The sequence below is a fragment of the Elephantulus edwardii genome, unplaced genomic scaffold (assembly GCF_000299155.1).
Source record: "Elephantulus edwardii isolate Elephantulus edwardi_28Jun2011 unplaced genomic scaffold, EleEdw1.0 scaffold00101, whole genome shotgun sequence".
Lineage (NCBI taxonomy): Eukaryota > Metazoa > Chordata > Mammalia > Macroscelidea > Macroscelididae > Elephantulus > Elephantulus edwardii.
In genome coordinates this window covers 2,489,300-2,504,655 of record NW_006399851.1, presented here as the reverse complement: position 1 = coordinate 2,504,655, position 15,356 = coordinate 2,489,300, and the positions used below count along the sequence as shown (strand labels likewise).

The 15,356-nt window shown below is 33.2% G+C and overlaps 1 protein-coding gene across 1 annotated transcript in view; it reads left to right on the top strand.

The window, feature by feature from the left end:
* LOC102856623 overlaps positions 1-14,260 on the top strand; it is a 587,398-nt gene extending 573,138 nt beyond the window's left edge. The window contains exons 14-15 of the mRNA XM_006891623.1: positions 10,277-10,435; positions 14,228-14,260. Of these exons, the coding sequence (XP_006891685.1) occupies positions 10,277-10,435; positions 14,228-14,260 (192 nt within the window). The remainder of the gene's footprint in view (positions 1-10,276; positions 10,436-14,227) is intronic.
* The last annotated feature ends 1,096 nt before the right edge of the window (positions 14,261-15,356 follow it).

Sequence of the window (15,356 nt, the reverse complement as noted above, 5' to 3'; positions counted from 1 at the left end):
TCTGTAAATGTTCATTAAAATAATTGAAAAAAATTCACAGCCAATGAAAACTCTATGGACCATGGTTCTACTCTAACACATGTGGTAACCATGAGTCACAATCAACAGTAATAACTGGTGGTACTTTCAAGAAATAAGTGGGTCCACTTTGTGGTATCTGTAAGATTCACTGTAATATTGATTGCATATTCTGACATAACAAACAAGGAGACATATCTACATTTAATTTATTTACCACTTTGATCATGATAATATTAAATGCTGTTTCACCCCTATAAATCCATTTTCAACTTGATTCTGTGTTTTTATAGAGTATCTGGATATTTAAATTCCATTTGCATTTGTCACAGCTCTAACTTGTAGCTAGAGATATTTCTAAACCTCTCCTAATTATGATATTGAATATAGGTCATATTGTACCCTCTTTTCTCAACAAAATCTTAGCAATTTGATTTTTTTATTTTAAGTTTAATAATTTGCCAAGTTGGTTTTTGTTTGTTTTAGTGATAAGTTATGTGTTCAGTGAAGAATGTTTTCTGCCCTAAAGAGTTCAACTTTTTATAAGTATAGAGCCTGAAATAGAAGTTATGTGAAAACCAATCTTTGCTAAGAAGTTGTGTTCATTTTATTGTCTTTTTTAATCTTATCCTTTCAACATATATCAAAGAAATAAGTGAACAAAAAAAAATAAAGCTCAGCTTATTAGAATTTTCATTGATCTGCCACGCTTTGAGCACCCCTCTTGATTGTATTTCATCAGCTCCTCGATAGTGCACTGGCTTAAGCATTGGCCTGAGAACTGAAAAGTTTGGTAATATGAATCCATCAGTCACTTTTAGGAAAAAGATAAGGCAATGCTCCCATAGAGATTGAAAGTTTTGGAAATACTAAAGGGCAGATTTGCACTGTCCAGTAGGATCACTGTGAGTTGGAATTGACTTGACAGCGGAGATTTTTCTGGATGCTATGAATTCTGCAAACTTTTAGCAGAGCTCTGCTTTGTCTCTTTGTTCACTAGTTGGGAATGATGCCTTGAAGTATTCTATGAAAGCAAAGTTATTCTAAAGTTTTTAGTGCAACAAAACCTAGAAACCCAGGCAAGACTGAAGATTCATCATGTTACAAATAAGCTTCCCAATCCCAGGGTATCCATTGCAATTAAGAAAGTCCTTGGAGCATTTGCTGAGGTGGAATGGGAAAATGCTTTTTGTCATTAGAGGCAGTGTCGCCTGGTGGTCTGAGCGGAGAACTGGGAGTCAGGAACTCAGCGATCTAACCAAGGCTCTGTGAGGCCCCTGCTGTGCTGCTTTAAGGCAAGCTGCAGAGTCTCAGGAGGACAAGCTCACCTACTTTGTGTCTCCCATCTGAAGAACTCCTTACCCAGGGCCAGGAGATGCACAGCAGGAAGCCTGATTCCCTGTCTGTGAAATGAGAATATTAATACTTGCCTAAATAACAGATTAACCAATTAGTGGTTGTTAAGTACTCGGCTGATAGAAAGAAGCAGAAGAAAAGAGAAAATAAAAAACTGAAACACAGATGTATTTATAAATGCATTATCCAGATTCTTGCTTTTATTCCTGATCATAAATTGAGTAATCACAAAGTGTAAAGATGGAATGCAGAGTCAAGACCTCAGCTAGATATCCTGCAATGAGGAGGGAACATATCGAGCTGCCTGTACTATGCAAGTCTGCATGGAACTTTGAACAAGAAGAGAGAGAAAAACATTTTGCCCTTGAAGCAATGAATATGTTGCATGGCAAAATGGAGTAAAAATAATTGAGATTGTCTTAGCTTTAACTCTTCTATTTTAATTTCTCTCAAAGAAGATTGTTTAGTGTATGTGGAAATTCCCAGAGCCATCATCTTCAATGACTAATTTGGGATATGTATGTGAGAGAGAGAGAGAGAGAGAGAATATATCAGTCCAATATAGTGGAAGAGGAAATTAATAGGGAAAAAATAGAGATAGAAAACACTCATTTAAGCTCATGTAAATTATTAATCGTATGTTACATTTTCAGGAGGAAAGTTACTCCAGTTTTCTTTGGTTGAAGGTCACTGCATGTGGTAAGGACCAAATTTGCCCTCATTTCCCCATCATGTATTTTTCTAAGGCAGGTCTAAAGAAAGTTTTAAAATTAAATTCTTTATATAAATCAAAGAATATTACATTTCATAGTTTGAATTTATGATAAATTATATTTCACAAAAAAGACTATAGTATATCTTTTATTCACACTTATTTACATACCAGTGTAGAGGACATACACTAAAAGGAAGCAGAAATAACAACATAACTTTATATAAAGTCTTGTTAAAAGGATTGCATATACTAGTTAGTGCCTTTTATCTCTACTTTGAAATTTAAGCGTAAATTTTCTACTTTTATTGATTATTATCATAATAAAGTTCTCATACAACATTGTTTACCTCACTGAATAATCAGCTATTTAACGAAACTGTATAGGACTTAATTTTGCTATTTCTAAAATGTAAACCCTATTATAATCAGCATAATAAAATTAAAATATTAATAAAACAGAATGTAAAAGGAGAAAGGAATGTACATAATTATCAAGTAAGAATGCAGTGTTGTTTATAACATGATCTCCTGACATGTTATCATGGAAAGTCTTTGTAGGTAGTAATTTAGCCCTATTAATAATTTGTTTATAAAAATATTCTTGTGTCCATAGTCATACACATATATTCATGAACATTCTCTCTCTCTCTATATATATATGTTCGTAACGCTATTAGTGTGTCTTACTATGAAGTGATTTAATTTTCACAAAGTGAAGTAGTAAGGATCTCATCTCAGATGTCATTTTTAATTTTTACATATATTATGGCAACTTGTAAGAAAAAATATTGCACAGTGTTTTTAAACCTAGCATGCTATTAGTTTTAAATGATTATGGTTGCAAAGCATTTTCAGAAAATGAAGCTGCTTGCTTTTAAAAAGTTGGTATTTCCATAGTTTATTAGAGTATAATATTAGCTATTAATGACAAAAATTCATTTTACTCTACAGATGTTAAGTTTCTTAAGAAAAATCATGAAGGACTACTTTGATTACATTTATTATGCAGCGACATCTTTTTAGAAATTTTCATAAGCCTTTACAAAGATAAGTACTGCAATACAAATACAACATATTAAATTTCTTTATACTTCCTCTGTATTTATTTTATGAGATAATTGCTAATTAGTAATTTCTACTCTTTTCAAGAACTCAACTTTTATTTACATATATAAAAAATACTCTGACACATTAAGTTATTCCTAGCATTTCAGATTTTCTTTGAGCCTCTAAAGAATTGGATTTATGAGAACTATAGAAAATAATTGCTGTATTACCAAATTTCTTTATCTATCAAGAATAATAAATATGTGTGTGACATATTGGACAAAGGAAATTTTTCTGGGACTCTAAGCCAGAGAAAATATTTTTAAGTGTATAATAAGTGTAAAGAAGCAGTTTAAAAATTAAACCTTGATAAATTTGCTAAAATATATGTTTTAATGTCTAATATAAAGAATTATAGATGGGCATTTTACTTGACAGATTGTTATAGTACAGTTGATAGAAGTGGAAACTTATGCCTTGAACTTATATGTTTTGTTTTACTTCTGTATATTTTTGTATTATTCAACTGGATTTTGGAAATGGTTTTGTGACCTTCACTATGTGAAAAACTATACATATTCTCCCCTCAATTTACTACTCTTAAATTACTATATTTGGAATTGTGTTAATATTTTCATTAAAACTGTATGTGAAATTAATGCACCCACAAATCAGTGCAAAACATTTTCAAAATATGTTGTTTCTACTAACCAGTGATTTTTATCTTAACTCCATTTGGCAAGAGTGAGTAATAACCATTGAATCAAAGGTGAAAGAGAACTTACTCCTGGAACAAATGAATCTAAATAACACAAACTGTAATTATATTTTCTTATCTTTTCCTATATAAAGATAATATTAATGAAATTGATTCATTTTATAGTTATGTCATCAACATTAACCTAAAAACTATATTGAAATGTATTGCTTTTTTTTAAAGAATAAGAATCTATAGATATTATTAATTTTTTCATTTTTTGCTCATTATTTCATAATTTGATAAGAATTGTTTAAAGATATGAGAAAGCAAAATAAAAACAAATCATTTAACATCATTTGTTTTGCATATTGCATGATATAAATTAATTTTACTTTGACATTTTCTAAAATAGCAAGAATTTGTGGACATTTAGTGTGCAAAATCACATATCTTAGATGGTGTGACACTAAAATGGAATGAAAAACAGTAACAGTAGCTTATTTTCTGAAGCAATTTTGACACTAATGCTAAATTAGAAGTTGGAAACCTCTGGCATTTTTACCTTTATGAGCAAAGGCTTTTTACATTTTTAACATAATTCTTGAGAAAATAAACTGGAATTATATATAAAGGTATGAACGCTGTAACCAAAGAACATTTATAATCCCCTGTAGAATACTTACAATGATTTTATTGCCATTTTCTGTCATTTTCTAAAGGATGTAAAATACAATCAGTAAACAAACTAGGCTTTAGATTTAAGGCAACAGCTGCTCGTTCAAGAGCAATATTCAGATATTTAATCTTAAGAACACACTATTTTTACAACCGAGTAAAGTACAATTTTCCTAAAATGAAAACGTTCTACCCTTCGTATATAAATTTTGTAGCTGGTGACAATAATAAACACAGTCCCTACTACCAACATTCTCACGATACTAACTCTCAGGGTCTAAAATCCAAATGTTGGTGATTTATTCAATCCCTTTAAGAATATTAACATAAAATCTCTACTTTTAACAAGTTCAAAACATCCTTTCTCTAAAATTATGTTCATTCCATTTATAACATACAGACTGCCCTCTTCTTTCAAGTTTTATTTTTGAAATCTGCAGTTTTAATCTTATTTTAATAGGCTTTAGCCCTAATTCAGAAAGTTAGGCTTCAGATACAGCAGTAGAATTCCATTTTGTTTTTAAACCACAGTGGATTTATCTGTTTATAATAATTGCTGTGTTTTTACTTCCCCCAAAATTAGTATTTTATATGAATAGGACTTGTATTAAGTGGTCAAGTAAATCAAAATATATTTTCAGAACGATATTTCTATTTTGTTCTTCTTCATCCTTGTTGTCATATTTATAACAGTCTTTGACTCGAGGTTTTATTAATATTTTACATTTTTACAGTTGCATCCTATATGTTCATTGCATTCTAGAATTTAAATTAAGTCAATTTTATTTTTCAAATTATTCATTTGAGTAATGTAAATGCATATCTGGTGGCCTTACCCCATTAGGCCATCAGAGCTCAGAAAATCCACTGGAGGACTAGGTATGGGTCAATTCTGACTTAATGGGAATGAGTTTGAGTTTTTAGTTTTTCTGTTTTTACTAACAGATTATTTGCCGTCTTTTTCTCAAGGATTGTTTAAGCCACAAGATTTCTAAACAATTCATGTACATATTTATACTAAAAAGCTAAAAGGTACAAGGCTGGAGAAGCAAACTTTTGCTGTTATCTTCACTGCCATGGTGTCACCATGGAAAGCACACCTTGAACAGCCTAAAAGATTCATGTCTGTCACAAGTGAAGTGATCTACTGATGATATTTAAATGAGAGTGTCATGGATATGCCCCATATTTACACTCAGTTCACCACTGCAAATTACCAATAACTGCAAGGAGATTTTTTTTTCCCCACCAAATATCCCAGTCAATACTTTTAGTTCCATTTGTCTAACTCAGGAAATACACTTTCACTGTGGTTTTTATTTGTTTGTTTGTTTTGTAATGAACTATATTGTTCATCTTCCTTTCTTTCACTGACTTTTCACTGAGTGTCTCAGTATGATACATTTTTCACCAAGAGGGGGGGTAACCCAAAACCACTTGTGATAACATGACCAGTGTTAGTGAGATGAAGTTTCACCCTCCTATCCTCTAAGGAGCAGCCAGATTGCAGTTCCTTAAAAATAGACTTATTTATTCTTCTGGCAGACCATGATATACTCAGTACTTGTCTCCAACACTATATTTCAAAAACGTAGAATCTTCTTGGATTGACCTAGTGATGGTAACAATGGGCTCAAACACATCAAAGGTCCATCTGTGTTGTGTAGAATAGGGCAGATTTCAGATCTGTAGTTCATAAGGTGGCAACGAATTGTAGTTGACGTGATGATACCTAACAACAGCAATACCATCACATGCTGAGAGAAAGTCAGGCAATCTTCCTTAATACACCCAAAACTACACCCATTTACTGCACCCAAAACCAAGCCGGAGAGTCATCTAAGAGTCAGTCCCAACGCAAGAGCAACAGGTAAGGGAGAATATAATTTGTAACCTCATTAATAGACGGAAGAAGAATTCAGAAATGACAAAATTGTTTCTATAATCAGAAAATATCAGTAAAGTATCTGTCCTTTCTTATATCCAGAGAAATTAAAGTAGTTTGCCCATTTGATTGTTGATATAGCTTACAATGTTTTCATTTGGGTAGTCTTTAGGTCAGAAGGCCATAAGTAATGTAGAAAGAGGATTTTTCAGGATATAGCATACCAAATTTTGTTATCTTATTTTAAAGAGTCTATGAATAAACTGTGTACCAACTCAAACATGATTTTTGTATGGTTGATAGTTATACTTAAAGTTAATTGGTTTGGTATACAAAAAAGTTTTCTAAGGATAGAGTTTGTTGTTGTTATATTTCATCAATTCAGACATTAGCTGACCTTCCAGTGCCTTTTCAGAGACTGTAAACTCTATGGAAGGAGAGTGCCCATCTTCCTCCCTTGAGTACAATAAATTCCTACTAAAAGTTTTGTTAGATTATAAGTCTATTATGTACAATTTTTTTAAAGTATCTTGTTTTCTTGTGGACAATTTATTTAATCTTTTTGCAGCATTTTAGCTTTTTTAGATGTCTTGAGGTGACACTGTATGCTACAAAGTAGTGTTAGTGAGTTAAGCAATTTGTAAATATCTTTACTATAATAGGTAAGGTAAGCATCTTTCTACACCACTTCTGACTACTGTCCGTCAGGTTGATTAGTTGGCTACAGAGGGGCAGAAAGACATGTGAGAGGAGGCATATGTGCATGTGTTTGTATTTGCAATTTCATAGTAACCACGATACATGTGTACATCTCTTGTCTGTAAATGAAGGAATCCATTATTAACTTTTAATAGAAATCTGATAGCACTCTTAGACACATTATACTCTATTGCTTTATGTTTTAAATTACACATTAAAGGAATGCAGGATTTTAACTGCAGCTCTGCCAGTATCTAGTGTTCACCATTTTTTGTCTATAAATTTTTTGTCCCCAAGAATGGCTGACTGTTTTTTTGTCTTTCTTGATTGAGTCAAAATAGTGTATTCTTGTTTGTCAGAATACTCATGGCTTTGGGGCTTTGAATTAATAAATACTTGCAATATTTAAAAAGCATGAATCCATAATGTGCAACCTCAACCAGATAAAAATGTATTCTTGTTTGTGTATATGTTGTTATTGCTATATACATAAAATGTAAAAGGACCTAAACTAATCATCAGGTTGATTATGGGTGGCTTTTGTGTTCTCTGCTTTTCCATTTTCTATAATGCATGTGCTTTAGGGGGATTTTGTTTTCCTTCCCATTTACATTTATTTTTATTTTTTTCTTTTTTCCTTTTTTATTGGTTTGCATACAATAATTAATGTACATTGTATCTCACTCATGTACATTATGCTTTATTAAAATTCTTCATTTATATGTGCTTCATACACTTATTCATATATATTGTATTATATAGAATTAATTACTACTGATCTATGCCCATTAATTTTTTAAAATAAATATTTTATTTTATACTATTTCCAGCAGAGTAAAAAGAAATCCTACTGACTGGGAGGAAAAAACATTTGGCAATACCATTTTGGTTTGGACAAGGGTCTCATTTTAACAGTTTATAGAATCCTAAATGGCCTCCATAAGAAAAAGACTGAAAACATAATTATGAAATGGGCAAACAACATAGAAATGATTTTCAAGAGGAAGATATTTGGATGGCCAACAGACACATGAAGAAATGCTCCAAATCACTGGCAATAATAGAGATGCAAATCAAAACCACAATGAGATACCATCTCACTCTAGTAAGAGTGGTAAAGTTTAATAGGACAGCAAGTATTAAATGTGGGAGAGATTGTGGTGAGATGGGGAGTCTTCTAAACTGTTGGTTGTTGTTGTTAAGTGCCATTGAGTTTAGAAGACTCATAGCGACCATATGAATGAAAGTCCTCGACACTTGCGTGACTTTCATCCTTTCTCCAGGTTCATAGGGTTTCCAGAGGAAAGCTATTATGGAAGTGGATGCCACTTCTGCTTCCAAGCGTATTTTAATTGGGGAGCTCCACCCAACACCATCCACCATGGATAATCATTAATCGCATTTCACACATCAGTGTCACAGTGTTCAGCTTCACAGGAACCACAAGTTACCTCTGTATGGCAAGTGGACACACCAGGGCTATACCACCTAGAAGAATGTTTGACCAAAAACAATGAAAAACACGGCTGAGGGCCGTGGATTAGAGTCATCCGCCTTTGGCTTGGTAGTATTACTTTCTGTCCATTGGGCCAACTGTTCCCTCTCTATGTTGTTAAGTGCCATCAAGTTGTAGGTGACTCATAGCGATCCTATGAACACTTGTGTGACTTTCATTTTAAAATGGTACAATCACTTTGGAAGGCAGTTTGATGTTTCAAAAAAAAGCTGAACATAGAAATTCCGTATGACTCAGCTATTCCATTGCTTGGAATATACCTGAAAAAATGAGAAAGTAGGCACAGAGACTTGTACACCAATGTTCATAACAGCGTTCATTATTCACCATTACAAAAACGTGAAATCAAATGTCCAATCACAATAGAATGGATTGAAAAATTATGGTACATTCTCACAGTGGAATACTATGCAGCATGCAGGAGCAATGATTCTGTAACTCACTACTTAACTTGGGAGGGACTGGAGAACATTATGCTGAGTGAATTAACTCAGTCCCATAAAGATAAGTATCCAAGGCGGAGGGTGGGTGGGAGCAGAGGATGATGATGGACAAGGAGGTGGAGGGTGGTTAATCATAGGGTCACACAATTTGGTGGGTGGAGGGGGATGAAGGAAACGGGAAAGATCCAGTTTGGAAAAAAAATGTATACGAACTTTGTAAATAAGCCAGTTTTAATATGTGTGTGTGTATAATGCATATGTTTTAGAAGCTTGATTAGAAAAGTAGATAATCTTTTCAAAACCTGTGTGAAGTCTCCATTGCTTGTCAATAAAGTTAGCTATTCACACCTAAAAATAAAAAAAAAAGAAGTTTCATTGTGCATTTTCTTTCTACAGCTTTGTTTTCTATGCATTTTAGAACAGAGGTATTATTAAAGAGGGGGAAAGGATACATTCTTTTCCACACTGGACCTTTCCCATTTTGTTTACCGACCTCTTGCTCCACTCATGGAATTGTGTGACCTATGATTAAACCCCCCCCCATTACTCTCCCTGCCCATCCTTACCCCAATTCTTCCCTCTCCCCCCACTTGGATCCTCATACATGTTCTACAATAAGGTCTTATACCGCGTTTGTCCTTATGGAACTTAATTTACTTAACATAATGCTTTCCAGTCCCTCCAAATGTGTACAAACTTTGTAAGTAAACCAGTGTAATATATAGTTTTTAATTTTTTTTTAATAAGGGAAATAAGGAAATACTGGTAGCTTAGTGGTAAGAAGTTGTGCTGTCAAATCCTCCAGTTGTCCCTGAAAACCTGCTGGAGAGTCAGTCACCTATAGGTCCATCTGACTCAATGACATTTAACAATTTAACAAATCTTTAATTTTTATTTTATTTTTGGTAATATTCTAATTTATTAGAATTAGTATAATTCCTCTTTCAGATGTGTTCAAATTATTTATTACGACCCTGTGTTCTATATACATATAAATTTTATATTTATGGCCAAGTTATTACAAAATGATTGTAATGATCAGGAAAAGAACTGACCCATAAAATGTAAATTGTAAACTGCTCTTGAATTAAAGAATTAGTAAAATAGTATAGCATTTTATGCAATTTCTAAACTGTACTACCAATAGAATAAAGTGGGGAAAAATCCAACTCTCTATTTTTGTAGTAAGATAATATACATCTGTTTTATCACTACTTTTCAGGTGTTTGGTGATATCAGTGGCATAAAGTATGTCCACAGTGACGTGGCCACAGCTATTCAGAAGCACATAAATGAAATGGACACTGTACTTCGGGACTCTTTTGATGGTAATACAAGACAAATTAAAATTCCTTTAAAATTAAAATCTCCTTTCCCCATGGTAATATTGAATGCTTCAATTACAAAGATATCACTGTTTGGTGAATTTTCTTTCTTCTTAAGTTCCACCAAGATGTGTGAATCACAGTAAGATGACCAAGTCCAACTTTCTTTTTAATTCTACTGCTTCTTTATACATATTTTACTGAAAGTTAGAAATTAATACCATAAACAACAACAAAAAGAGATAAACATTCTAAGTACATTCTTGAAAGAATAGAAACTATCGATTTTTATTAAGGTAGCAAAACTACATATCTATTCTTCAAATTTGGGGAGGCTCCAATGCTGTTTAGACATTCTGGTACAGTAGCATCCTTTCCTTTTGAGGAAATAAAGTAAGTAAGGGTTAATATAATCAAGTATAAAACAATTACGCATTTTATTTAGCTGGAAAATTTCACTTTTATTTTCCAGAAGGAACTTCAGGGAGAAAGGATGGAAAAATTAATAATAATGATGAAAAATTGTTAAATGACTTGGTTTACTAAGATATACTTTATATTGTAACACATAACTGACCCAAATGGGTTTATTCAGATTTGGGATCTTTGCATTTAATGCATTCCTTTCAAAAGTTAATCAGGCAGTAGCTCTCCCTTTCCAGATTTTATTTAAGTTATTTTCTATTGATTCTCTTGCTTTTTCTCTCTTAATTAAAGGATTTCAGTAGAATTTATAATCACAAGTAAAGCATCGATAGGTCATAAATGGAATAACTTAAAATTCTTTATACTCCCTTTAGCCAATAAACACAATAGATATTTAGATTCTCTTATCTCCATTTACATAGGGAAGGATTAACAAGTGTCTTGAGCCACATTTATTGTTGTTGTTAGGTCCCATTTAGCCAGAACCTACTCATAGTTGACCCTGCAGCAGGTCTTCAGAGGAAATAAATCACATCAGAGATACCCATCTTTCTTCTAGGGAACATCTAGTAGATACAAACCATGTTCCTTTGGGTTAGGAGTGCAACTCCTTACCACAGAGCCATGTAAGCTCCCTCAATATTTACTGTTGCTGTTGTTGTTGTTGTTGTTGTTGCTGTTATGTACCATTGAGTCGCTTGCGACTCATAGTGACCCTAAGTACAACGGCCCTAAACCCTGCTCTATCCCTTGTCAATCTTATTGACTCTGACAAACCTATCCTCATTACCCCAGTGACAGAATCAATCCATCTCATTGAGGGTCTTCCTTTCCTTTGCTGTCCCTCCACCCTCCCAAGCATGAAGTCCCTTTCCAAGGACTGATTCTACCTTGCAACATGTCCAAAGTATGTCAGATGGACCTTCAGAATCCTTGCCTCCAAGGAGCATCCTGGCTTCACCCCATCTAGAATGAACTTGTTTGTTCTCCTAGCAGTCCATGGTATATTCAATCTCTTCATCAACAGAGCTCAAAGACATCAACTTTCCTTCTATCATCCCTAGTCATTGTCCAGCTCTCTGATGCATAGCAAGTGATTGCAAAGACTATGGCCTGTATCAGGTACATCTTAGACTCCAGACAGACATTGAGGCTCCTCAGTACCTTGGAGGGTTCTGACAGCAGATTTTCCAATGTAATTTGTCTTTTGATTTCCTGGCTGCTGGTACCAAGAATATTGATTGCCAAGCAAATTGAAACTGTCAACAATCTATCTCTATCTCTTCATCATCTATCATCACGCTCCCAGTTGGGCCAGTGGTGAGAATCTTTGTTTTGTTGATGTTGAGCTTCAATCCATATTGAAGGCTATAGTCCTTGACCCTCCACAGCAAACGATTCAGGTCCTCCTCAATTTCAGCAAGCAGGGTTGTGTCATCTGCATAATACACATTGTTGATGAGTCTACCTTCAATCTTGATGCCACACTTCTCCTCTTAGAGCCCAGGCTCCTGGATAATCTGTTCTGCATATAAATTTAAAAGCTATGGAGATAGGACACATCTCAATTTTGAACCATGCAGTGTTTCCTTGCTGTGTTCTGATGACTGCCTCCTGATCTGTTTCACATAAGCACTATCAAGTGTTCTGGGATTCCCATCTTTCTCAGACTCAACACAGCTAAAAATTCATGCCTAGGTTTAGGTATCACTTTGTGAATGTGTTCAATACTGATGAGTTCCAATATTTAGTTTTAGTCATAGTCTCTTAGGATGCCTCTGTTGACAGAAAACAATGTAAATATATATTCTCTATCTTTTTCATATCCCGATGGTATTATTGAAAGTTCATACCTGTAAAGTAATATCTCTGTCAACAGATCTTAATTTGATACAAATAAAACTTTCAACTTACATAAGTAGTTTACGTTATCTGCTAACTTTGGGCAAACAGAATCTTCTTTCCAAACGATATCATAATCACCATTCTGCAAGCAATATTAGTTCACTATGAACTGATCACTGAGTATGTTACTGAACACAAGGGATTCTTTCCGTAGTCAATCGCCAATAAGACAAATGGATTGCAATATCCATAAGCACTTTATTATGCATATCTGGAGTCCCCTCCAATACTGCCTTTCCCTCTAGGAATGGTCATTGTGTGTTATACTAGGGTAAAACACCAGCTCATTTAACAATGCACTTTTGTTAGTAAAATAAGGAATTTCTACATCTAAAAGAGCAGTTCACATATAAGTATCAGTAATTCATGAAGGGCACAGTTCTCTTCCTAGTAAACAGGCAGGTTAAGATACAGCTTACATATGACTGGAGAACCAGCCACACCTAGATCTAGGATAGATGAAGTTCCTGTCCTGGTAAACTGACATATTAAACTACATAACTAGAGAAAACAGAATTCAGAGACCAAGTTACTAGTTTTATAGGTTGAAGAAAAGTGATGTTAGTTTTATAATTATATAACTATAGTTTTAAAACTGAAACATATATTGAGAATTCTAAAATTATTAATACCACCCTATCAGGTACTGACCTCTACTTTAATTTACAAATATTTATTCTAATCACAGCACAATACTTCAGTGTTCCCCATTAGAACATGAGTTACCCATAGACAGATATTTCTAGAATGTTCCTAGTAATAGAATTTAATGTTGTGCTTCATATGATGCAGGTTGTTGTTCCATGCCAACCCATAGCTGACCCTCCAATAAGTTTTCAGAGACAGTAAGTCCCACAGGAGAAGATTGTCCATTCTTCTCTGGCATAGGTTCAATAAATATTTGTTTTAGGAAAGAAGACATGGCAGAGATGGGTCGATTCAAGTTTATTTTGTGTGTTCTCATTTATAATATAAAGAAGGCATAAAAAGAAGAGAAATACTAATATTAAAAACAGATTCTCTGATAGAACTGTTCCAGTAAAAAAGTATTCTGAGAAGGAATAGATGTACACACAAATGAAGTAAATTTTTGCATCTTAATTTATATTTTCATGAAGTTATTGGTTCAAGATCATTGATCAAATTCTGGTGAAGAAACTATATGACCATTTTTTCCACTGATTTGTCAATTGTGTTGCTGAATCAATGTAAATAAATAACAGATTTAGAAATCTGCTTCTTTAATTTATAATTCCTTTACTAAAGGAAATAAAAATTAAAGCTCTGTGTGGGTTGTGATTGTTGTTGGCTTCCTTGTTTCTTATTTCTCCACTCTGTAATATTGTGTGTACAAAGTGCTTGTGATAAATTCTCAGTAAATGTTTGTTAGACAAATCACAACTGATAAATAAAGTTGTACATAATTTTGTATTTAATGTGCAATATGGCCATTAACTCAAATAATAATGCAAGAATGAAGGATCCCTTGTTAATTTTCCTTTTTGTGTTTTCTTTAGGAAATTGCTGCTCTAACGAAAGAATGGGTTTAATATGAAAAACAAAAATAAATCCTGCTTCCTGAAAGATGTCTCAACACACAACATTACCTAATAGAAGTAGTGTTCTATTACACTGTTTCAATGAAGACATTGGGTTGCTAGGCATTTGTGATATTTAAATATAGTTATTTTGTTATTTTTGCTCTTTTCTTCATAATTTATCTTATTAAATGTTAAGTGCAAAACAGTAGGCTTAACATTTTAGTTTAAGTTTCTCTTAATATTAAAAACATTTTAAATGTGTCTTGTTAGAGATTAACATATCCCCTCCCCACCCGGAAGAACACATGCTTGTTAGGAAATATGTTTAAAGATGTAAATATGTTCTTAGATTCAGTGTTGAGTCCATGTTGAAATAAAATGTGATTATTATCTACTTTTGGAGTAGAATTTCACATTTCCATTGTCATTGAATGGAGTGAATTTTTACAATGAGGATGTAAATATGGTTGGGCTACCAGAGAAAATCCAAGGCAATTTCCATACTTAAAATTTGGTTTTAAATTTTCTTTGGCCCTTTATGAACGTCATATAATAATCTCATGGTTAAGGAGGGATGTGAGTGATATTTGTATTTAACTATGCTACAAGAACAGAGTTTTTACCTGAATATTTAAGTGTAATGGCATATTGAAAAAGATGATTTCCAAATTCAATATAACTTTTTAATGATTCTAGTGAAACTTGTTCTCACATAATTTGGGCATGTTATCATATCTTTCTCTATGGGAAAGACAAGTCTGATCAGAAAATAAGAAGACAGAAAAAGAAGAATTGATGCAATGGCTACAATGATGAGCTCAAGGACAGCAACAGTTGTAAAGATGGTACAGGAGTGGACAATGTCTAATTCTATTGTACAAAAGGGCTGCTGTGAATCAGAGCTGATTATCTGACACCTAACAACAACAACAAGAAGGTATCAATGAATTTGGTCCTCAGTTCTTTTCAGTCTTTTTAGGATGATTAATAACGTGAATGATTTCAGGAACAATTAATAAAGTCAGTTTTGCTTTATCTTATATACTCATACATATTTTTAATTTTTTAATCTGTAATTCCATCTCTAGGATTATAGTGAATAACT